The following is a 24739-nucleotide window of genomic DNA, read 5'->3' as shown; positions in this document are numbered from 1 at the left end:
CTTATTATACACTCAATGCAGAGCCGTGTACGACAAGTATTATTTGCCAGTTTCAGTCTGGTGCAGGTATCATTTTCACATCCTGTGCCATGTTGTTTAAATAGCGAACGCATTTGCGCCTGTTTGAGTGCCCTTGGGTGTGCGGGCATGAATAGGAGGTGTGTTAGGGCTTATTCACACTGAAAGCGTCTTTGCTTACAAAAAAATGCAAGACTCAATGCTTTGTAATGGTTTGAAAAAAAAGCACAGCATAAAGCAGGAGGGTATCTGGACACTGAGTGCCTGTAAACAGAAACTTGCAATGGAAAAAAAATGTGGCGCTCACGTGCAAGGCTCTATAAAAGACACGAGATGCGAGCACAATGGACACAGATGTCTGTCAAGCACGTGTTTACATAGAAAAACAATAGAAAAGTAGTGCATTAGCAAGGAAAAACGCGCAGTAACACGCATTGTTGTTTTGAGGCAACTGAAATAGATCCCACATTGACCAATTACAAGCTGGTCTAAAGTAAACAGTGCAGTTTTTGTTGTTATTTAAAGTCTGTGTTGGTGATTTACACCTCTAGGCAGGTCTAAAACCCCCAGATACACATTGCGTATTACACAAACAGAGATGTGCAGCAACACAAAAATCTTTAAATAGGAGAAATTGAAGGATAAAAATTCATTCATTTCATTCATTTTCTTGTCAGCTGAGTCGCTTTATTAATCCAGGGTCGCCACAGTGGAATGAACCACCAACTTATCCAGCAAGTTTTTACGCAGCGGATGCCCTTCCAGCCACAACCCATCTCTGGGAAACATCCACACACACATTTACATGCACACTCATACACTACGGACAATTTAGCCTACCCAATTCACCTGTACCGCATGTCTTTGGACTGTGGGGGAAACCGGAGCACCCGTAGGAAACCCACACGAACGTAGGAAGAACATGCAAACTCCACACAGAAATGCCAACTGAGCACAGGCTCGAACCAGCATCCCAGCGACCTTCTTGTTGTGAGGCGACAGCACTACCTACTGCGCCACTGCTTTGCCCTAAGGATAAAAATGTTAAATATATTTATTGTTTACATAAAAATAAAAACAATTATTATGGATAGTCATGGCATGTATCAAAATTAGCCCTCTTACCTGTTTGCAGTAATGAGGAATAACATTGGCTAATTGCAGATCCATTTTCTTGCTAGTGAACCGCTCAGTTTTTACAAAATCGACCAAGCAAACATTAAATCTCCACTCATTCTGACGCTCGATTTGAACTGCAGCATATCGTCTTGAACATGTCTATATGCCTAAATGCATTGAGTTGCTGTTATGTGATTTGCTGATTAGAAATTTGCGGTAATGAGCAGTTGGACACGTGTACCTAATAAAGTGGCCGGTGAATGTATATGGTTTAAATAGCTCCAAATGCCAGGATTAAGTGTTGAAATCTTTATGGAAATGCATGAAGTGATACACTATGTAATCTTAATGCAATATAAGTGGCTTTAGATAAAAGCATCTGCTAAATGCTTGACTACTAATGTATAAAATTATATATTATATCTTTCATTTTTGGTGCGTTGGTGTGTTCTTCACAGGCGGTTATTCTGCTGGAAGAGGAATGCTGTTCAGAGTTATAGTCCTAATGAAGATGAAGATGTGCTGGATGAACGTCTGCGTGTGGGCCGTGGAGATGCAAGCTCTGATATTCTGCAGGTTAATCACCTGACTAAGGTGTACCAAAACTTCAGCAAGAGGGTACAGGCGGTGAAGAGTCTGTCTGTGGGCATCCCAGCTGGCGAGGTCTGTGCTATTTGCATATTAATATTCATTATGAGAGTGTTTACATGAAAATCAATATTCCAGTCTAGAGTCAACATGAAATGGAATTTGCAGCCTATTTTATTTTCCTAATTAGATCTATTTCTTATAATCAACATGAATATGATTTGGCGCATTGGGTTTTATTTGATCTGAAAAGTGGATGTTGTGTTGTAGTTCATTTTAATCATATGATCATTTACTTACTTTATTCCAATATCTGTTTATTTCTATTGTTTTTCCTTTGAAATATATAACATTTTCTAACCCTATTTTTTTATAATTATGTTTATTGGGTTTTCACATTAATACAGACATAACAAAACATCTTCAAAAGAAAAATATCAAACAAATCAATGGCGAAAAAAAAATAAAAAAGGAAAAGAAAAAAAGCTCTGATTATATATAAAACAGGACTACCCCAAATAAAACAGATCAGAAAAAGGGCTAAAACATTGCCTATTTTTCAAATAATAATACAGTTACAGTATTCCTTTAATCGTGATAGGGCAAAACTACAATAGATTCCAAATAATCCAAATATGGACTCTAAAATTTTTTACAGTTTTTTTTTGTGTTAAACATGGGTAGGATGTTCCACGGGAATTAACTCAAAAATTATCTTCTGCCAACCTTTACATGATGGAGATTTAGCACTAATCCAAGTAAAATATTTTTATGGCGGCAAAGGTTAATGTGTTATGCAATTTCTTATTAGCTGATGAAAAAATGCGTCCATTAGGTATACCCAAAATCAATGAAACTGGGTCAAAATGCAACAGCATGTTAAAGATCTTTTCCATTTCCCCCAGCACCAAAGACCAAAACCTTTGCAGTCTGTTACATGACCACATACAATGCGTTAAAGTACCTACATCAGTTTTACATTTCGAACACATAGGCAAATTAGAAGGGTTAAATAAATGTCTGTGGTTAGGGGAGATATGGAGTCTGTGAATTATTTTATATTGTATTTCTTTTGTATGTGTGCAAACAGATATTTTCTTTGCAATCGTGAATAGGCCTTGGCTACTATAAACAGGAAAATTTGCTCTGAATGTAAAACTAAATAAATTGCTAAATTCTCTAGACAAATGAAAGAGTACAGTATGCAGCTCACAACAAAGGTGGAAAGTTTTTGCGTATCATATTTAACATCGTTTACTACAAGTTTTATGTAATTTCGCTTACATGGATAATTGAATATTAATCAGATGATGTCATTACGCTGCTGTCCCGTCAGAAAATCGTTGCCTTGCTGATCATGATTTCAAGGATCGAAAGATCACTTCTTAATAACACACGCAAGGATCTCAGATCAATTCATCCAGACATTTTAATCCGATTCGTGAACTTGTTTGAAGAACCAAATTAGCCAGAGATCAGTTTAGATCCAAGATCCAGGATCTGCCAAATCATCTTAGACCATTTAAGCGAGGTATGAAGAATGGACCCCAGGAGGCAGAGAATTGTATTTAATTACTTTATTTATACAGAATATATATAACATATATGATTTGCTGACTTTATTTGATTTAAAAAAATCTTAATTGGAATTTTTGTCTAGTTTCTAGTCTAAATATTTACATTTCAAGGCAAAAACAGGATAATCTTACTTACCCCACTGGCAGATTATTTAGCATGTTTTAAGAAAAAAAGCTCTTAATTTAGACAAATTTTTACTTCTGAAGTTGAAAACAAAACAACTTTTTTACTTGATCTAAGAATTATTAGATATTTGGACCGGAAAGGAGACAAAGCAAAATAAGAAACACGTTTTTTTGCAATGTGATTATTCAATTTCTGTACCTGACTACTGTTAGACTCCCCAGAAAATGGTTGTTGCTAGATCAGATACAGTTGTGGCTGGAAGTTAACAAGAATTATTTATATTATTTATTAAATTTCCCATTTATTGGATTTTATTAACGTCTACCCCTACCCTAAACTTAAACCCAATCATCACTGTAATGTAAAAACAGTAGTTGTACCGAGTATTAATTATGCTATCTATTAAATTACCCACTAAATTATATTTTTTAACGCCTACCCCCACCTGACCCCAAACCCAACCATCACAGTAACTTTAAAATAAGAATTATTGTTATATAGTATCATAAAAAATGCTGCTATAATGTTGTGCATATCACACTTCAAGCCGGCTGCGTATGCGATCCAGACTTTACTTCTGAGAATCGTCAATAGAGCTATTCAAACTATCGTGTGTTACTATTCATATCGCAAAACTTATTTTAATATTGAATTTTTCCAATAACATGCAGCCCTTACTGTAAATCATTAATAACTATAGACTAGTGTAAAGATAATTGCATCATTGGTCAATTTGTATTGTTCAAAACCTGGAAAAAATTCTTCACAAACTGATTCCAATGAACTTAACCATTATAGTTATCATCCTTGGCATGAAAAGGCTTTAGCACTTCAAACTTTATATAAGCAGGAAAAAGTTTTGTACAAACATTAAATATGAAACGACCAAATCAATAACGTTTCAAACAGAATGTGGATGTTTGTTGAGAAATGCGCATGTCGTGTATACAATCATCACAAGGGAACTCAGCTATATATTTCCAAACATTCCCTTTTAAAGCACTTGGCAAATATGCCCTGCTTCATTATTTTTTACCTCCGAATGTTTGTTTTTTTTATATAAGATTTATGATAGTGTAAGAATAATCAATGACAGTTACACATTGAATGTGAATTATGTTTCTTCAGTGCTTTGGATTGCTTGGAGTCAATGGTGCAGGAAAGACCACTACCTTTAAGATGCTGACGGGAGACATCAGCCCTTCTGGCGGCTCGGCCAAGATCCGTGACATTGACGGGTACCTTTTTTTCCTTCCCCCTTTAAAAACGACATCTGTTACTTTAACTGTTTGCATCGTCTTTTTCTAATGCACTCCCAGCTATTTACTAGACATTTGTGTTGGTTTTCATTGCCTGTTCATAAATCTCTCTGGCCTGTGTCCTCAGGAGGATGGTTGACATCATAGACTGCAGGAGAGAGGGCATAAACATTGGTTACTGCCCTCAGGTGGACGCACTGGATGACCTTCTGACTGGGGAGGAACATCTCTATTTTTACGCCCGCATCAGGGGCATCTCCAAGAGGGACATTAGCCAGGTAAGGTCACAACTACATCATCCTCTCGCTCGTTTTTGGCAAAGGTCATTTTCTTATCAAAGTGACCTACAGAAAGTGCATGTATTCTGTGGAAATGATAGCTATGATTAGGGTTTTGTTTATATTTTCTTTTGATTTTTAGTTCCTAATTTATGAAGTATTATATGACACTGATAGCTGATGAAATGCAGCTTCACCATCTAAGGAATATTTGACGTTTAAACTAAGTTAACTCCCTGGGGTCGACGAACACAGAGACACGTATTAGCAGATTAAGTCATAAAATGCTGTCATTATTTAACGTATTGATAAGACAAGCACAGATTTGAAAACTGTAAAGGGTCTATTTTTATTTGTATATATTATTAATTACAACAAAGCAATATGTTTTTGTAAAATTAGCAAAACAGACAGGGAGTGCTTTCTCTTTCACAATATGTCATTTCTCCCCTAGAGGGCGCAAATTCACAACAAACAAATGTGTAATTTAATGACGGTGTGACTGTGGCAGTTGTCATCTTCATTACATCCTACAGATGAGCTAAATTTTAGTACATTTATGTGGGATGGCAATTGTTCTAGTGGTTTATGGATATTTGAATTGGTTAAGATGTTTTTTCAGAATGAAAAAGAAAGTTGTTCTGTTACAAAAGCTGGTATTAGATTATTTAACCTCTCCTTTTTGAATGAGTTTATTCATATTTTAATAATTTGCTTATTTTTATTATTGAATATTTAAAAATGTTCACGATTATCTCTTCTTAAGTGTATCGCACTGATACCTAAACAAATTAATTATACGAGTAATATTAATTATTCACCTTCATAATCATGTTCAACTCCTGTCTCTATCCTACTATATAATTAGTCATTTTATAATCAGTGTTTTATGCCAGTGGTCCGTCCCCTGGATCATAGATCTTCTGACGTTTCTTTTAAAAATTTAAAATCCTAGCACAGTCATCATTTTAGTTTGTTTATATTAATGAGTCTTCTTTAGCTTGTATTATTGTATTTTTTAAGGGCAATTTAGTCATGGCAGAAAATATATTTTGCAACAAATGTGCAGCATTTAGGAAAAAAATGAAAGGGCTCATCACCTTAAATTTGTTTCAAATAATTTTGTTAAAAAATCATGACTAAATTGTAAATCGTGAGATTAGTACTGTAATCATATCGAATCGTGAGTCAGATTAATTGTTTCATCCCTATTGGACAATCATATCTTGTTAACTTGTTAGTCAGGGTTCGAAGTGAATAACCTAAGCTTTAACATATCGTCTCAGAAAACATTCTGCCCCTTAGCACAGAATTTACTCAGCATCTAAACGCATCAACCGGCTTTCTGTTGGCTTATTATAGGTGCAAAATAATGCAATGTGTTCTCACATTAGATTAATCTCACATTTAATATAGGAAGAGTTTAGATGCAAAAACCTCTAAATGCTGTCTGGAATTTTCTTCTAAAATGAGCATTTTCATCAGGATCCTGTGTGTATGTTCAGTAACGTCACTTTTATGGCAAAGAATAAGTTCTTTTTCTGGTCTTTAAAGGCAAATATCTCCACATAAACAAAAGGGGATGACAATAATGTTCTATTTTATATGGGAATTTCAGATGGCAGTTTTTTTTTTGCATCTGAACTCATCATATTATCCATGAATGGCAAATAATTTAACTTAGAAATGCTTAAGAAACACCCTTAAAAGGAATCGTCATGTAAACAAAAATTTTATTGGCAGGGTATCAGAGGAAATAGTAATTATCACATTGTAATACTCTTACTTTAAGTAGTTTATAATAGTTATTTTTATTGTAAGTATTGGTTCTTTATCTTGACAATATATATTTTAGGATTCTTTCCATCACTGGACACAAATCACTGACCCACTGATATATCATTTAAATCTCGAACAAAGGTTTTGCATCTGTTTCTCATGAAGTGTGTCTCTAGTTTGATGATGTCTTTCCACACAAGTAAAAAATATGCTTCTGCTGTCGCCACCAAGCTTTTTAACTATTAATTAACTTCACCAGTTTCAACCATCATCGACCGCGGCCTGGAAACCCCTGTTGGATTCCAGAAGGCTTTGTGAATAGATCTCAGTTTGGTATAGTCTCAGTATTGCATTTGACAGGAAGCAGTTGGCTCTCCTCCGCATTGATTAACGAGGAAGCCAATTAATCTTGCATTCTCTCAGGTTTATTGGTAAAAAGCACTTCTTAAAAACTCACCCTTGGCCACAGATGCGAAATCTTTATTTTTAGTTTTACTAAAGACTGATACACTGGTCTGAGAGAATATAGCTAGCTTGCATAAAAGGTTGTAATGTCACTTTATCAAGCAGTTCTGAAAGTTGAAATAGCATCCACATCCAACAATAGACCTGTATGTGTTATTAATAGCTGTTTGTATCACTCAATTGTGGCTTTTATTGTTTAGGGATGCCCTGAAATGGAAATTTTAGCTGTTATTGATAACTAGGCCCACCTGGAATCTGTTTGCTCAGAAATTCACACGTTTTTTAGCCCACTGTCAAATCTGTTAATTTATTAATGCATGTAAATACAGTGAAAAAAGTATTTTTGCTACTTGTTGAAACTACTTATTTAATGTTACAGCCCCATCCCTGTCTTTGTATGTGTCTGACTCGTTTTGTTATGTCTGTTACTCCTTGCTGTTGTCCTCTCGTGCCACACCCATGTTAATGTTAGTTGTCCTGGAGTGTCATTGTCTCCTCCCCTTGTTACGTCATCCATATGATAAGCCTTGTTGCTGTCACCTGTATAAATAGCCCTTGTATTTCAGTGAGTGTTTGTCTGTTGTTGAATGTGGTAGCTGATTTGTGGCTGATTTCTGTGAGTTTTGGTTTTTTTGAATAATAAAAAAAAAACAGAACAGCTGTTTTAATTTTATGACTTTCACTTCAGAAAAGTTGGAACGGATCTCTGAACATTATTAGGTAACTATTCATCATTGTTTTTACATAGCAGCAATAAAGTCGATATACAAATTAGACACCAAGCTTCAATAATCAGTTAAATGTAGAGAACAAATGAGGTTTTAAATCTTACTTTAGAGTCGGAAGCATTTGTTTTGTGTTATGCGGTTTCAAACTGTTTAGAAGATAAATCACACTGTTTTATCTCTGTTTTCTTTTTCATTGCATCCTGCACAGTATTCTGATGTAGAAAGCTTAAAGCTGAACTGAATCTATCAACTCTGTTATGATCGGAGAGTGTGACACATTAATGAAGTTATGAGCGCACGGCTCTATAACACACACACATTTCTCCATTCATTTAATTCAGGTTTATGTCTGCTGATATTTTTTAACGTTGGTTAGCCTGTGCAGAAATGATCTCAAATAATACATATAATATACTGATCAATTTAACTGATTTATAATAATTAACATTTCCCATAGTTTCATTTTTTCTGTGATACTGGTTTTCATATACTTACATAGCTTTTTTAAGATCTGAACAGTATTGTCATAATCCTATGGTCTTTTACTGCCTAAAATAAAAAAAAAAGCTTTATATTATGCTCTAACACTACCTAACAAAAGTTTTTTCATCAATCCTAGATGTAAGAGCAACAAATAATAACTTGACTTCTAGTTAATTATTTGGAAAAGTGGCAGAGGGTAGATTTATCCGCATAATCATCTGTTGAACTGCATCCCAATCATCACAAATACTAAAGACCTATTGGAACCCGCATAGACCCAAGATTCTCACAGAAATCAGTCAAGTTTGGTGAAGGAAAAATCGTGGTTTGGGTTTACATTCAGTATGGGGGCATGCGAGAGATCTGCAGAGTGGATGGCAACATCAACAGCCTGAGGTATCAAGACATTTGTGCTGCCCATTACATTACAAGCCACAGGAGAGGGCAAATTCTTCAGCAGGATAGCGCTCCTTCTCATACTTCAGCCTCCACATCAAAGCTCCTGAAAGCAAAGATGTGAAGGTGCTCCAGGATTGGCCAGCCCAGTCACTAGATGTGAACATTATTGAGCATGTCTGGGGTAGGATGAAGGAGGAGGCGCTGAAAATGAATCCAAAGAATCTTGATGAACTCTGGGAATCCTGCAAGAATGCGTTCTTTGCCATTCTAGAAGACTTTATTAATAAGTTATTAATAAATTGGTCAGCCCAGTCACCAGACATGATTATTATTGAGCATGTCTGGGGTAAGATGAAGGAGGAGGCATTGAAGATGAATCCAATTAATCTTGATGAACTCTGGGAGTCCTGCAAGTATGCTTTCATCGCCATTCCAGATGACATTAATAACAAATTATTCATAAATTATTAATAAATTGGCCAGCCCAGTCACCAGATATGAACATTATTGAGCATGTCTGGGGTAAGATGAGGGAGGAGGCATTGAAGATGAATCCAAAGATTCTTGATAAACTCTGGGAGTCCTGCAAGAACTCTTTTGCCATTCCAGATGACTTTATTAATAAGTCATTTGAGTCATTGCAGATATGTATAGATGCAGTCGTCCAAGCTCATGAGAGTCATACACAATATTAGTTATCTTTCCACTGCACTATGAGTTTATATTCTATACTGGACATTATTTCAGTTAAGTTCTTTGCCTTTCATATAAGCCACTTCTAATACCAAATGATCAACCAGATGTCAAGTTATTATTCGTTGTTCTTAAAACTTGGGTAGGCCACACGACTTTTTTCAAGTAGAGTAATATGGTATATCATCAAGCTATTTTACCTGTGCATTTGTTTAATATTGATCATGAGAATGTTTATGAAGCAATCAGAATCAGGCATCCAACAGCCACAGAGAGTATGAAATAAAACATAATACTTAAGGCCTTTATCCACTTTTACTAATAAGAAAATCATAAAACAAATATTGTACATTGTATTGTTTTTTGTGAAAGAAAGAAAAAAGTAATTCAGGTTTGAAATGAAAAAAGGCTGAGTAAATCACATCAGAATGTTAAATGTGTTTGGCTGAAGTAACACTTGAGTAAAATTGATATAAAGTCCAACAGTGTCTAAAATGAAGTAAAGGCAGCACCCCGTAACGATGATGTTACCCTTCTATAACAAGGGCAGAGTGGGAATCGACTTAACAATCTATGAATATCATCAGTCATATTCTGGCCACCAGCAGCATTGGTGTAGAAGCTGCTGAGACTTTGAAATGGCTTTTGCGGTTTGGCCCATTAACTTGTATTAGAGGATCCAGAGGAAACGGCTGGTAAATTTTGATTTCCTGAGGGAAGCGTGTGGTAAAATTTCAGCCCAATTGTATGATCTGTAGGTGCGCGTAACCCCTGTTAGATGAAGAGTCCTTTATGGTTTCTTACAGGTTTATGAGAAGCTATTTAAATTCATAGAACGTCTACTTGGATCCTTTGATGTATGAATCCAATTAGTTAAATGAATGCAGAAACCGTGACATGCGCTGTGCTGGGTCAAATGTCAACAGGCATTTAATCAAAACATTATTCAAAGTGACTCATTATAATGTCAAGACCACACCGGTTAATGTGTTAGAACAACTTGTTAAGCCTTTTTTGGGGACAATTATTGCTTTGTTAATCAAAAATAAATTGCAGGAAAGTCATGACTGAACTGTAAGTACTTAAAAAAAAAGGGTTCCCGGTTTGAGAATTTGTTTGAGATTGTTCTGATCAGAAATAGCAAAAAAAAAAAAAAAAAAAGTACAAGAATATTTTCCCACAAAAATATTTTCTCGCCTTTTTGTTTTATTTTATGTTTAGTTTTTTGTTTTGATTAGTTTTGTTTTTGATTAGTTTTTTGTTTGTTGTGTTTTGTTTTATGTTTTGTTTTGTTTTGTTTCATGTTTTGTTTTGCTTTATGTTTTATGTTTTGTTTTGTGTTTTATTTTGTTTTTTTTTGTTTTGGTTCATGTTTTGTTTTGTTTCATGTTTTGTTTTGTTTTGGTCCATGTTTTGTTTTTATGTTGTTGTTTTATGTTTTGTTTTGTTTTGTTTCATGTTGTATTTCGTATTTTTTGTTTCATGTTTTGTTTTGTTTTCATGATTTTTGTTTTGTGTTTTATTTTGTGCTTTGTTTTATTTTGTTTTTTGTTTCATGTTTTTGTTTCTGATTTGTTTTTTGTTTGTTTCATGTTTTGTTTTGTTTTGTTTTAGGATTTTTTTTATTTTTTTTTATTTTGTGTTTTGTTTTATATTGTGTTTTTAGTTTCATGTTTTTGTTCCTGATTTGTATTTTGTTGTTTTGTTTTGTTTTTTGGAAATTTTACTTTTTATATTAAAATATAATAGAATTTTTACAATATATTAAGCATATATCTATCATTAATAGTAATATTAATTAATCATATTATTAATATAATCATTATTATTATTATTATTATTACTAAAAATAAGGAACTAATTATTTCTATTTGACTATTTGACCAACAAGCTTAAAGCTTCTCCTTTCTTGATAACAGCTGTTTTGCAAGTGCTTCGAATTAAAAACTTGGAAAACGTTCGTCAAATTTTCTATTTGGAAATTTTTCTTTTCCAAATCCAACTCTCACCAGATGTGGAGACGAAGAACATACAGTATGTGCATATATTTGTTGTAACATCATCTCTTGCTTTTTTCCTTTTAGGTTGTGAACTATCTGTTGAAAAAATTGCAGCTGAATTACCACAGAAACAACACAAGCGAGAGCTACAGTTGCGGAACCCGCCGGAAACTCTCGACAGCCTTAGCCCTCATCGGAAACCCTCAGATCCTTCTCCTGGTGAGCCAAAAACACACATGATCACCATCATCTTCACGCTAAGCTGAAACTATCCACTCTTTAGTAAATCACACAGCAGCTCTATAAATCACCATACTGGAGTGTTTGCTCTGAGGGCTTTGAATGGGTAAATATTGCACACTCGTTGCAAACACCTCTGAAATGCGTTGGTGTGCTGTTTGGCCAACATCTTGTAGCACATCACTTATTCTGACTTGAAATGTGGGCATGATTGCGTTTACCTGGAGAGTGTGTGTGTGTGGGTTTTTTGCATTGGATATTTTTTTTTTGTAAGCTCTCTGGAACATCCCACATGTTTCTCACATGTCTCTTCTGTAACCTCCCAGGATGAGCCCAGCTCTGGAATGGACCCACGATCCAAACGGCATCTCTGGAAGATCATCTCTGAACAAGTGATGGGCAAATGCGCGGTGGTGCTGACATCACACAGGTAACACATGCTCATGACACACACTAGTACACTGTAAAAAATTATATTATGAATTAATGTGTTTTAAAATCATTGTAACTTATAAAATTAAGTCAGAACATGATTAACTTAGTTTTATAAGTTACGCAAGCAGTTTAGATTAGGTTAACATAATATAAGTTCAATGGACTCATAAGGTTAATTTGATTCAGCTTAAAAATTTAAGGCAACCCATTTTTTTACAGTGTACATATACACAACTACTTATTTAAAATGAGCTGCAACAACTTAATTCTTGATTTTTTTTTTGTGGGGACAACTTAATTGTTTTATTTTTAGTCCACTTAAATTTGCAAAAACTGATAAATGAACTTAATTCCTTCATGTTTTATCAAATCGATTGTATGGAATTATGTCTTTTTTACAGTGTAGTTATAAACATGTACTGTATTTCAAGCAAAAAAATAAATAATAGTAATAATAATAATAATAATAATAATAAATAAGAAGAAGAATAATAAATATGAAAAAACAACAAAAACAACAATAATAGAAATAATAGTAGTAAAAGGCACTTTTTTAAACAAGTTATGTTAAGGATATTTTTTATTTATTTATTGGCCTTAAGTTTGCAATTATATCTATCAGTTTTATGGAGATTTTTGTCTCATAAGCGAACAATTGTTAATATACAGTATAGTCATTTGAATAAATTCATAGCAATGCTAGGCAATCATTAATGACTTTCTCAGAGATAGGTTGCAGCTGGAAGGGCATCTGCTGTGTAAAAACATTTAGTGGATAAGTTGGCGGTTCATTCCGCTGTGGCGACCCCTAATCAATAAAGAGACTTGGCCGAAAAGAAAATTAATGAATAAATTAAAAACAATGGCAACAACAACAGCAATAAAAATATAATAAAAATAATAATAATAATAATAATAATAATAATAATAATAATAATAATAATAATAATGTATATGACGCAGTGGCGCAGTAGTAGTGCTGTCGCCTCACAGCAAAAAAGTCGCTGGTTCAAGCCTCGGCTGGGTTAGTTGTTGTTTTTGTGTGGAGTTTGCATGTTCTCCCTGTGTTCGTGTGGGTTTCTTCCGGGTGCTCCGGTTTCCCTCACAGTCCAAAGACATGCCGTACAGGTGAATTGGGTAGGCTAAATTCCGTAGTGTATGAGTGTGAATGAGTGTGTATAAATGTTACCCAAAGATTGGTTGTGGCTGGAGGGGCATCCGCTGCGTGAAACATGTGCTGGTTGGCGGTTCATTCCACTGTGGCGACCCCAAATTAATAAAGGGACTAAGCTGAAAAGACAATGAATGAATGAATTATAGTAATAATAAAAGAAATGTTTAAGCATGGTACTATAAGGACAATTAATTATTTATTAGCCTTAAGAATGTAATTATATTAAGACAAATTTTGCTCTTGATATGCGAGTATATAGAATTTCACAGCAGTTTTATAGCTAATTTTGTCTAATAAGTAATAATTATGTAATTATTATATATTAATTGCCCATAAAATAGTCCTTAGTATCAATTCAATTCATAGCAATGACAGTTGAACATTTTTTAGAAAGAAAAAATAATGTAGTAAATATTTCTTGTAAAGATGACGAGCTACATATAATATCAAAATAAAGTGGAGAATTTTATAGAAATCTAGGAAAATTAAATGCACAAAAATTTACAAATGTTGCTCTTTAGTTTTACAATATATACTGAATATTTGTTTACTCATAATAATATGTGTGTTTGTATGCATGTTAATATATGTATAATATGTGTAATAATATGAAAAATATATATTAATTAATATATTAAAGCAAATATGTATTACTATATGACACTAATATGTTAATATATGAAAATTATCTTATGAAAGTCTATTTATTCCTATATAAAAATATTCTTAACAATTAGCTATGATGAATTATTTACAGAATATGTTTCTAAATAATACATTTGTTTAGTTGAAAAAATAAATATTCCCAAAAGCAAAACTACTTAGTGTGCATGATTATAACATATTATATCCTAATTAAAATATATACACAAATGAATGTTAATAATTTAACTTAACATTATGGATGAAAAAGTTTCAGCTTCATATCAGAAGTCGATTTGCTATAATGCCATAAGTTATTAAAACACTGAGATCCTTACAAACCATATATATTTTAAGCTATATTTTCCAGCGGCCCCCCTGGAGCTCCATCAGTCCCTAGTTTGAAAACTATGCCAACATTTCTGTTTTTCAGTGTTGCCTCGCCGACTGTATTTTACCTTTATAGAAGTCTTCTGGATTCAGTTGTCAGTGAAAACTAGATAAAAAAACTATTTAAGACACACTGTTTCCTCCACTAAGCATTGCAGAAACTTTAAACACATTTAAAAAAAGCCTGAAGACAGTGATATATTATACACTACCATACCATGCATCTCCTGCGAACATTGAGCATGGCATATTTCCACTGAAAGTTTTCGCCAGCTGTGGTTTGAGAGAGTATTTGTGTCCGCAGTATGGAGGAGTGTGAGGCTCTTTGCACTCGTCTGGCCATAATGGTGAAAGGACAGTTCAGATGCCTGGGTTCCCTACAGCACATCAAGAACAGGTCAGCGCTTTATCTCTCTCCGTGTCCTCTGTTTCCAACTAGCAATTATTTCCCCTTTGCTTTCCTCACGTCTCCTTTTGTTTCCCACTATTATTGCTGCTGCAGAGCTTGATATCTCCTGCAGACACTTCATAATTCAGTCGGCACTGATAAAATAATCTTGTGTTGGTCTGACAGGTTCGGCAGCGGGTTCACGGTGAAGATGTATTTAACCGGAGCCTCCTATGATGTAGATATGATCAGTAACTTCATGCAGCAGAACTTCCCCGGCACGTGCCTGAAGGTGACAAAAACAAAGCACATCTTAAATACTTTAGATTTTTATATGAGAATGTTCAGTTTAACTCATGTGAAACTACACACACACACACACACACACACACACATATATATTTTATATATGTATATATATATATATATATATATATATATATATATATATATATATATATATATATACAGTTGAAGTCAGAATTATTAGCCCCTCTGTTTAGTTTTTGAAGATTTTTTAAAGATGATTTTTTCAACACATTTCTAAACATAATAGTTTTAATAACTCATCTCTAATAACTGATTTATTTTATCTTTGCCATGATGACAGTAAATAATATTTGATCAGATATATTTCAAGACACTTCTATAAAGCTTAAAGTGACATTTAAAGGCTTAACTAGGTTAATTAGGTTAAATAGGCAGGTTAGGGTAATTAGGCAAGTTATTGTACAACGATGGTTTGATTTGTTCTGTAGACTATCGAAAAAATAGATAGCTTAAAGGGGCTAATAATTTTGACCTTTAAAATGCCAATCCCTGGTCTATAAATTTACTTATTTACATGTAAATATATATTATTTCTATATACATTCTTCGATAACACATTTTTACATATTCAATAGTTTGCAAATGTTTAGATAATTTATGCAAAATACAGTTAAGGTTTATATTGTACAGTAATTTTAAAGTAATTTAATATTAAAAGTAAAGTAATATATACTGCTTTTTAGTAGATATATTATTTGCAAGACATTACTTAACAAAAAAAATAATCTAATTGGATTTACATTGTAAAATATAAATAAATAAAAGTTATAAAGTTCTTATTTTTTATTTGATGTGTTAAGTTTGTACTTACTATACTCTCAAAATCATTCCACAAACATCTGCAAATTTATTAATTTATTAAGTTAGTTAGATAGTTATTTACGTTTTATTTTATATTTATGTATGTACAGATGTATTTATGTAAGTCAGAATGATTATTTTCTCTTTTTCTAATATTTCTCAAATGATGTTTAACAGAGCAAAATTGAAAGCAAATTTTCACAGCATGTCTGATAATAGTTTTTCTTCTGTAGAAAGTCTTATTTGTTTTATTTCGGCTAGAATAAAAGCAGTTGTTATTTAAAAAAATAAAACATTTTAAGGTCAAAAGTATTAGCCCCTTTATGCTATATTGTTTTCAATAGTTTACAGAACAAACCATTGTTATACAATAACTTACCTAATTACCCTAACCTGCCTAGTTAACCTAATGAACCTAGTTAAGCCATAAATGTCACTTTAAGCTGCATAGAAGTGTCTTGAAACATATCTAGTCAATTATTATTTACTGTCATCATGGCAAAAATAAAATAAATCAGTTATTAGAAATGAGTTATTAACACTATTATGTTTACAAATGTGCTGAAAAAAAATTGTTAAACAGAAATTGGGGGGAAAAATAAACAAGGGGGCTAATAATTCTGACTTCAACTAATATTATTTATTTGTTTTGTATTAAAAATTCTGCGCAGTAATAGCAAAGTAATTGTAATAAAAATTCAGATTTGGTCTGGCCTAATTAGTTATCAAAAGGGTTATATTTTAAAATGTATTTAAAATATCTCTCTATTAAACTGTGTGATTCATATCTCACAAAGGCTAATAATTTTGACTTTTTACTTTTGCTTTTGTTTTCTCTGGCATTTTATTTTCTCTATTTAAATAAAATGATCACTTTCATTTATGGATCCAGGTTATCATTTATATATTTTGGGCTGATTTTTGAATGAGAGATGAGCTTTCTTCAAAAGCGACCTGTAAAAGTTTCAGAACTCCAAACTTTCTCTGCAGTGAAAGTGAATATTCATGAATATTTATTGAAACTAAACTGCAGACTCAGCCTTTTCTGAACTTCTTCAACTTTATTACATCAGATGAATACATTTAAACATAGTGCAGCCTGAATACAGTTCTAAAACAGCTGGAAAACCTTTTAATACTGTTCTTCTGCAGTTTTGATTTTGATTCATTTACTCAGCCTTTATTTTGTAATCATTTGTGTGTTTTAATAGTGACTTCAACTTAAAGTGAAAATTCATTTTACACAAATCTTTTTTTTTGAATCTTTGTCGTCAATTTCAGCTGTAGGAGCAACAATTAATAACTTGACTTCTAGTTGATCATTTAAAAAAGTGGCACAGTGTAGAAAGCAAAGAAGGTCAAAGTGCTCCAGGATTGACCAGCCCAGTCACCAGACTTGAACATTATTGAGCATGTCTGGGGTAAGATGGTGGAGGAGGCGTTGAAAATGAATCTTGATGAACTCTTCCAGATGACTTTATTAATATGTTATTTAAGTCATTGCAGACATGTATGGACCAAGCTCATTGAAGTCATACACAATATTATTTCTTTTTCCACTGCAGCATGCGTTATATTCTATACTGTACATTATTTCTGTTAGGTGTCAAGACTTTTGTCTCAGCAAAGTCAGACCTTACTGTCCTAATTAAATCATTAAAAATCAAGGCATGATCATATTTTATTTTGATAAAATAAGCGTAATCTAGAGGCCTTTGCCTTTCATATAAGCCACTTCTGATATCAAATGATCAACTAGAAGTCAAGTTGACAAATCAAGGCAACAAGACTTTTGCCAGGAAGTGTAGTGTAAATACAAATAGTAAAAGAAGGTGTTTTTATAAAAGTCTTGAAAATGTAAGAGCTTTTTGGGCCAGAGTAACGGTGAAAGTGCTAATAAAAATCACTAAAATTGTTTTGTTGTTTTAAGGAAACACTCACTAAATAACATTATTAGTGATCCTCAGGGAGAGTTAAATGTATGCTGTAACTCCTTGTTTTTTATTTTGCTGTCTAATTTACATGATCCATTTTCTTTCCATAAAGGATAATCATTCCAATATGGTGGAGTATCATGTGCCTGTTGCTCCTGGTGGTGTGGCTTCAATCTTCAGCCTGTTAGAGTCCAACAAGACAGTTCTGCAAATCAAACACTTTTCAGTCAGCCAGACCACGCTGGATGAGGTAAGATACATAAGCTGTCTAGCAGAAAGAGTTTTTTTTGGTCAATATTTATTATTGATTTATCCTCATGCTGTTTTTCTGTGCAACGCAAAGAGAGATTGTTTTTTTTTTATAAAGATCTACAGCCTTGTTCAGCCATAAAAGAAATATAATAGAATAGAAGTACAGTCCTATATTTAGTGTCTTGAAGACATTTAAATGCTGAAGCTTATTTCTGCCATATAAAAAAATGCAATATGTTACATTTTATTTTTTCTATTTTAGGTTTGCTTTTCTCAGATTTGAATTCTAAACTGATAAATTTGAGTTCATTTGATTCATTTCTCAAATAAAATCATTTAAACTTGATGTTTCAAGAAATAAAGATGAAATTCTGAGATAAGGTTGTGAGCTGTGAACTCTGAGGGAAAGAAATCAGTATTTTGAAATGTAAACAGAATTCGTTGAAAAAAACGTTTCAACTGCGAGATGTAACCTTAAAATGTTGAGAAATAAACATAATTGCAGGTTATATTTTAATAATACTCCAATGATACATTATTTATTGCTTAATTAATGAAATAAATATATGTCTATTTATTAATTTATAAATATTATTGCTTGTTTTTTATTATTAATATAATTTTTAAATTATTTTATTTATTCTATTTATGTGCAAAATTAACTAGATGTTTAAAAAAATTGGTTGGCAACAAGATATTTAAATTTTTAATTGAAGTAAATTTTGTGTCAATGAATGTATGAATTGCGAAACGGACACTGTATTTTATTTACTTTAATGATTTATACGTTAATAGGTTATTGTATTGCATCAATTTTATATATATATATATTTTTATATTTCCCAAATGATGTTTAACAGAGCAAGGAAATTCTCACAGTATGTCTGATAATATTTTTTCCTCTGGAGAAACTCTTATTTCTTTTATTTCCGCTAGAATAAAAGCAGTTTTTATTTTTTAAAAACCATTTTAAGGTCAAAATTTGTTAGCGCCTTTAAAGCTATATTTTTTTCAATAGTCTACAGAACAAACCATTGTTATACAATAACTTGCCTAATTACCCTAACATGCCTGGTTAACCTAATTAACCTAGTTAAGCCTTTAAATGTCACTTTAAGCTGTATAGAAGTGAAAAATATCTAGTCAAATATTATTTACTGTCATCATGGCAAAGATAAAATAAATCAGTTATTAGAAATGAGTTATTAACACTATTATGTTTAGAAATGTGTTGAAAAAAAAATCTGCTCTTTGTTAAACAGAAACTGAGGAAAAAATAAACAAGGGGGGCTAATAATTCTGACTTCAGTTAAATTCAATTTGTTTATTGTCATGTGCACTGCAATGACACATGTTTCCCTGTACAATGAAATTCTTACTTTGCCGTCCACAGTGAAGTCATACACATAACATACACAATATACACAGAAGTAACGGAAGTATGACTATGAAATGTAAATATATAAATATCTATGAATGTAAACAATATATAATACTGATCGTGGAGTAATGTAAACAGATGTTAACAATGTACAGTGGTTCTTAAAATTGTGCTTATTATGCAAAAAGTGCCTAGTGCAATTGGCTTATGTGCAAACAACAGTATAATGGCTGGAGCAGATTGACTGCAATTGTATGCATCAATAGTGCAAACTGGGATGGAGAATATAGGGTGCAACTGTATGTATATATATATATATATATATATATATATATATATATATATATATATATACATATACATATATACACACACACACATATATATATATATATATATATATATATATATATATATATATATATATATATATATATATATATATATATATATATATATATATATATATATATATATATATATATAATTGCAAGAACATTGGTTGTTATACACATTTACATTTAGTCATTTATAGTCATTAAAAGCATAGATGCTTTTGTCCAGAGTGACTTACAACTGAGGAGGCATTCAGTGATTCAACAAAAAAAGCCAATACACACAAGAAGTGCTAACTAGACAAAGAAGTGCTATAGTTATACACTATATAACGGCCAAATGTTTGTTTGTGAAGATGGCAGAAATTAATATATAGAAATAAAGAAATGAACAGAAGCTCTGAAATGAAACAATTGTCTGCATTTGTCTTTTTAGGTGTTCATTAACTTTGCGACGGCAAAAGTGGACACAGATGGACTTGAGGCCACTGAAGGATCCGACATCGACAGCCTAGACTCCTTCAACACTTAAGACTGATGCCCGACACTTGCACATTATGACAATTAGCGAAGAAAAGAAAATCAGTTATAGCTTATATATTAATTTAATGTTGTGATTTTAATGAAAGATATATGTATTGTATTGAACAATGAAGTCGCCAAATACCTTGTGGATTTTAATTGAAGATTATTATTATTATTATTATGAGGAATTATGTGTAAATGACTCTCTTTCTGCTCTTATACTGATCAGCATTAAAGGGACCATTTAATGGAAGTGGTGGGGTTAAGTATGCAGAAAGTCTACTCTAGTTTACATAGTTTACATGCAAATCCATTAGCCGATCATTTGTCCTCAAACTAATCCACTGCTGCTTCTTCTCCAACAAAATGAAGGCATTTATTTAGTAAATTATTTGACGTTTTATTAGCTCTACTACTAGATATATAGGTACTGTAATGGAAATCTGAATAATTGACACGAACAACCAACAATGTGTTACTGGTTGCAGAATGAAATATGTATGCGAGAAGTCCGTACTCTTAAACTGCCGGCCTGCATCCATGTCTGGGGTTGATATAAATCACAAAGACCTTTTTGGCTCGGAGATATAAATGATTCTTCAATGTCTGCACATCTTCGCTCTCATTAATATTTCCTCTGAAGGCACATCTCTTGTGCAAGAATGTACTGAATATTTCATCGGCCCTTTCTCTGTCTGCTTCAAGGCACGGTTCCTCTTTTAAAAAATGCACCAAGCTTATTTTTACATTAAAGCTATTTTTCACATGCAGTTGTTGAGCGTTTGTCTTATTGAATATGGACAATTGGTTCTTTGTGTCATGAGTCGAGGTATGGCGTTGCTTTGCATGGTGTATTGAGTGCTGTGGGAGGGATGAGGTATCCAGTTTTGCTATGAACTGAATTTTAGGCAAGCTTTCTCTTCCCTCTTTACATATGATGGGGGCTCGGGTAAAGATCTCTTTTAGGTCAATCATCATTGGTGAACTTGTTGTCTTGTTTCTAGCCCAAATATCTGAGAGTTTTTAGATCAAGAAGCTTTTTCTAGACAAGAAAAAATGTATTGTATTCGGATAAACTGACTTACAGGGCCATTTGTATTGAAGTTGATGTTTAGCCGCACCATATTGGTGTTTCATAACATCTAGTTTTTTTAGGGTGGGTTTGTAGATGCTCAACCCTCAATCTGGAGGACCAAGACATACACACATACACTACGGACAATTTAGCTTACCTAATTCACCTAAAGCGCATGTCTTTGGACTGTGTGGGAAACCGGAGCACCGGTAGGAAACTCAAGCGAACATCAGGAATACAAGCAAACTCCACACAGAATCGGCAACTGACCCAGCCGAGACTCGAACCAGCAGCCTTCTAGCTGTAAGGTGACAGCGCTATCCAATGCGCCATCGTGGATTCATGGACTTCGTCAGACCAGGATAAATCCAGCAAGTGTTATTATACCACAAGCAACAGCAATGGGAAATTAATGCTTCACAACATTGTCCAGAGACAACACAGACCTTAAAATGGAGACTTTCTCCTATCTCTTACTCATGAAAACAAGTGTCATAAGACTATAACAATATGGAAAAAATAAATATTAATAAAGCAGTAATTCTATGAAAATATTAAAAATAAAATATTAAAAACATAATAAAATGACAAATAATCAATAATAATCATATTATTAACCATCATGAGCAATAAAATGATATAATGATAATTATATAAATGACTAAAAATCATGATAAAATAAAATGATTAAATGAAGAATAAATAAATATAAACAAATAAAAATAAAACACAACACAGATAAATGGTTGCTTTTTTAAAACAACACACACTTAAGTTTGCTACAAGGTTTCCCAGATCCTTAGTTAGATTCTTCACTATACTATACTATACTATACTATACTATACTATACTATACTATACTATACTATACTATACTATACTGTACTGTACTGTACTGTACTGTACTGTTCTATAATATACTGTACTATACTATACTGTACTATACTATACTGTACTGTACTATACTATACTATACTATACTATACTATACTATACCATACTATAGCATATTATGCAAATGTTGGTCGAACAACCAAGGTAATGGCAGGTCATAACAAAACAACTTATAAACCACAAAGTCTAAATTATATTTATAATTATTTTTCTTTACTAACTGTCATATTTATATTACCATGTCGAGTAAAATCACATTTAAATTAAAAGTAAAAAAGGTTTCATGTCAGACCATTTCAAACCCAGTTGCACTGCAAGTAAATTCATTTATTTAGTTTTCGAGTATATTAAAAAATCTAAATGCTTATTAAATGTTACACATTTTTCCTTTTTTTGTGGTTAGAAATGAATATATATAAATGTATATTTTTTTGAGCGATAATGGCTAGTCAAAGCAATGTAATTAAATCCATTATCTTGAGATTAACACCAGTAATTTTATTCTTATAAATAAATACAGTTTTATAATCAAATATACTGTCTTGCCAACATTTAAAAACGGGTTAAAGACATAGCTATACGAGATGAAAGGAGGGCCTTTATTTGCTTGCTTCTCAACTTCATAATTAAAGCCTAGTCGGCCAATCAGAGCGTAAATTCGCTAAACCTCGCCGCTTCTCTTCCTGCTTTGTTGGCGCGATATATAAACTACTTATGTTTACAGTCCTGTCATATGGGTCGCATTGTGCTGATGTGCTACAACAAACAACATCGGGAAAACTTGACATACTGTACGGTGAAAAGTTTACACTGCTGCAATATCTTCTGCTGTACGCACGATGGTAAGTTTTAGTCCTTTTTTTACAGTGGTTTTAGTTTCAAAATGAAAGCAACTCTTGTTTACATCCAACATTCTTTTCTAACGTAACTTTCGGCCAAGTTCATTAAGATAACGTTACTGATCTGCAGACCTCTCATAAGAGACTCGATTTGTGACTGTATATATTACTTTAAAACGCAAATGTTAATAGTTAGCATACCATGTTATACGTTTATTGTTCTATTTATTTAAGAATGTGATTGATTACATATTACAGTATGTAAAGTTATAGCAACGTTATGTATATCACATTATATTAAGCATACAAACGGATTACGAAAAGCTATAACTGTGTGTGCGTATGCGTGAGTGAGTGTGTGTGTGTGTGTGTGTGTGTGTGTGTGTGTGTGTGTGTGTGTGTGTGTGTGTGTGTGTGTGTTTCCTAATCATCGATGTATGAAGAAAGACCTCTATTGTAAATCCACTGTCATGTTTCAGTTTTCAGAAATGTGTCACATTTATCTCATGATTTCATAACGGACACATGGCAGTGTAGTTACAATAGTTTAACTTAATTTAATCTACTTAATTTAGTGAGTATGCCATGATTTTCAACATGTGGTTGGATATATTACAGCAGTGGTTCCCAACCTGGGGTCCGCGCCCCCCTAAGGGGGGCGCCAGAGTTCACAGGGGGGTCGCGGGAGAGGATAAGTATTGAGGTAGAAAAAGGCATAAAAATGGTCCACTATTATAAAGGGCTTTGCAATTAATCGAAAATCCGATTTAGATTTCGGTTTCAAACGATTATAAAAAAGCATTAATCGAAATAAATGATTATTGCATCATATTTCGCCACAGTTGTACACGTGTTGCTCTTAAAAGCGCGAAAGAGCTTATGTGTGTGTGCAGCACGATCACGCAGTCAGAAGCATGTGGCCGGTCAGCATTCACTCTCATTCACACACTGAGACGAGCAGAGGAGCGCAGACATCTAAAGTCATCTTAACGTGAACGCTTTAATGGTCAAATAGGTGTCAAAACGCGGTGTTTAGTGATTATTTACATTAACCCTCATTTGTGTAATAAACAAACGAGTTGCGGATCAAAAGACGTGAAAGAGAAACCATTAAAGATACAGCGCGCTATAATCCTTCTGCCGCCTGTTTTTATCATTATTAAACAAACATAACGAGAAAACCCTCGCTGCTCTTGACTGAAGGAATGCTGAAGCTAAAGTGTTTTTCTTACAGTGAAGATGCTTAAAGCACAGTTTGTTTCATATTTTTATTTTATTCTATTGTATTTATTTCTCCTTCCTTTGCAGGGTGGAAAATAACGTATGTATACAGTTGAAGTCAGAATTATTAGCCCTCTTGAATATAAGCAAACCTTTTCCTGCCCAATTTCTGTTTCATGGAAAGAATATTTTATTAACTTATTTCTGAACATAATAGTTTTGATATCTCATTTCTAATTACTGATTTCTTTTTGTCTTTGCTATAATGACAGCACATAATATTTTACTAGATATTTTTCAAAATACAAGCATTCAGATTAAAGTGCAGTTCAAAGGCTTAATTAGAGTAATTAGGCAAGTCTTTGCATGA

The 24739-nt window shown here is 32.9% G+C and overlaps 2 protein-coding genes across 3 annotated transcripts in view; both read left to right on the top strand.

Annotated features, from left to right (window-relative positions):
• The window catches only part of abca12 (ATP-binding cassette, sub-family A (ABC1), member 12), a 161177-nt gene extending 140067 nt beyond the window's left edge, over positions 1–21110 (top strand). For both annotated transcript variants that reach the window (XM_073913004.1, XM_681540.10), the window contains 9 exons: positions 1596–1800; positions 4558–4667; positions 4816–4966; positions 11598–11732; positions 12080–12183; positions 14699–14791; positions 14969–15074; positions 17960–18097; positions 20252–21110. In XM_073913004.1, the coding sequence (XP_073769105.1) occupies positions 1596–1800; positions 4558–4667; positions 4816–4966; positions 11598–11732; positions 12080–12183; positions 14699–14791; positions 14969–15074; positions 17960–18097; positions 20252–20347 (1138 nt within the window). In that variant the 3' untranslated portion in view covers positions 20348–21110. The remainder of the gene's footprint in view (positions 1–1595; positions 1801–4557; positions 4668–4815; positions 4967–11597; positions 11733–12079; positions 12184–14698; positions 14792–14968; positions 15075–17959; positions 18098–20251) is intronic.
• A 1882-nt stretch (positions 21111–22992) lies between these two features.
• The window catches only part of bard1 (BRCA1 associated RING domain 1), a 51526-nt gene continuing 49779 nt past the window's right edge, over positions 22993–24739 (top strand). The window contains exon 1 of the mRNA XM_021479004.3: positions 22993–23151. The gene's annotated coding sequence lies outside the window, so the exon portion shown is untranslated. The remainder of the gene's footprint in view (positions 23152–24739) is intronic.

This window comes from Danio rerio, chromosome 9, assembly GCF_049306965.1.
Source record: "Danio rerio strain Tuebingen ecotype United States chromosome 9, GRCz12tu, whole genome shotgun sequence".
Taxonomy (NCBI): Eukaryota; Metazoa; Chordata; class Actinopteri; order Cypriniformes; family Danionidae; genus Danio; species Danio rerio.
The sequence above is the reverse complement of the archived record's forward strand: the minus strand, read 5'-3'. Positions and strand labels throughout refer to the sequence as shown.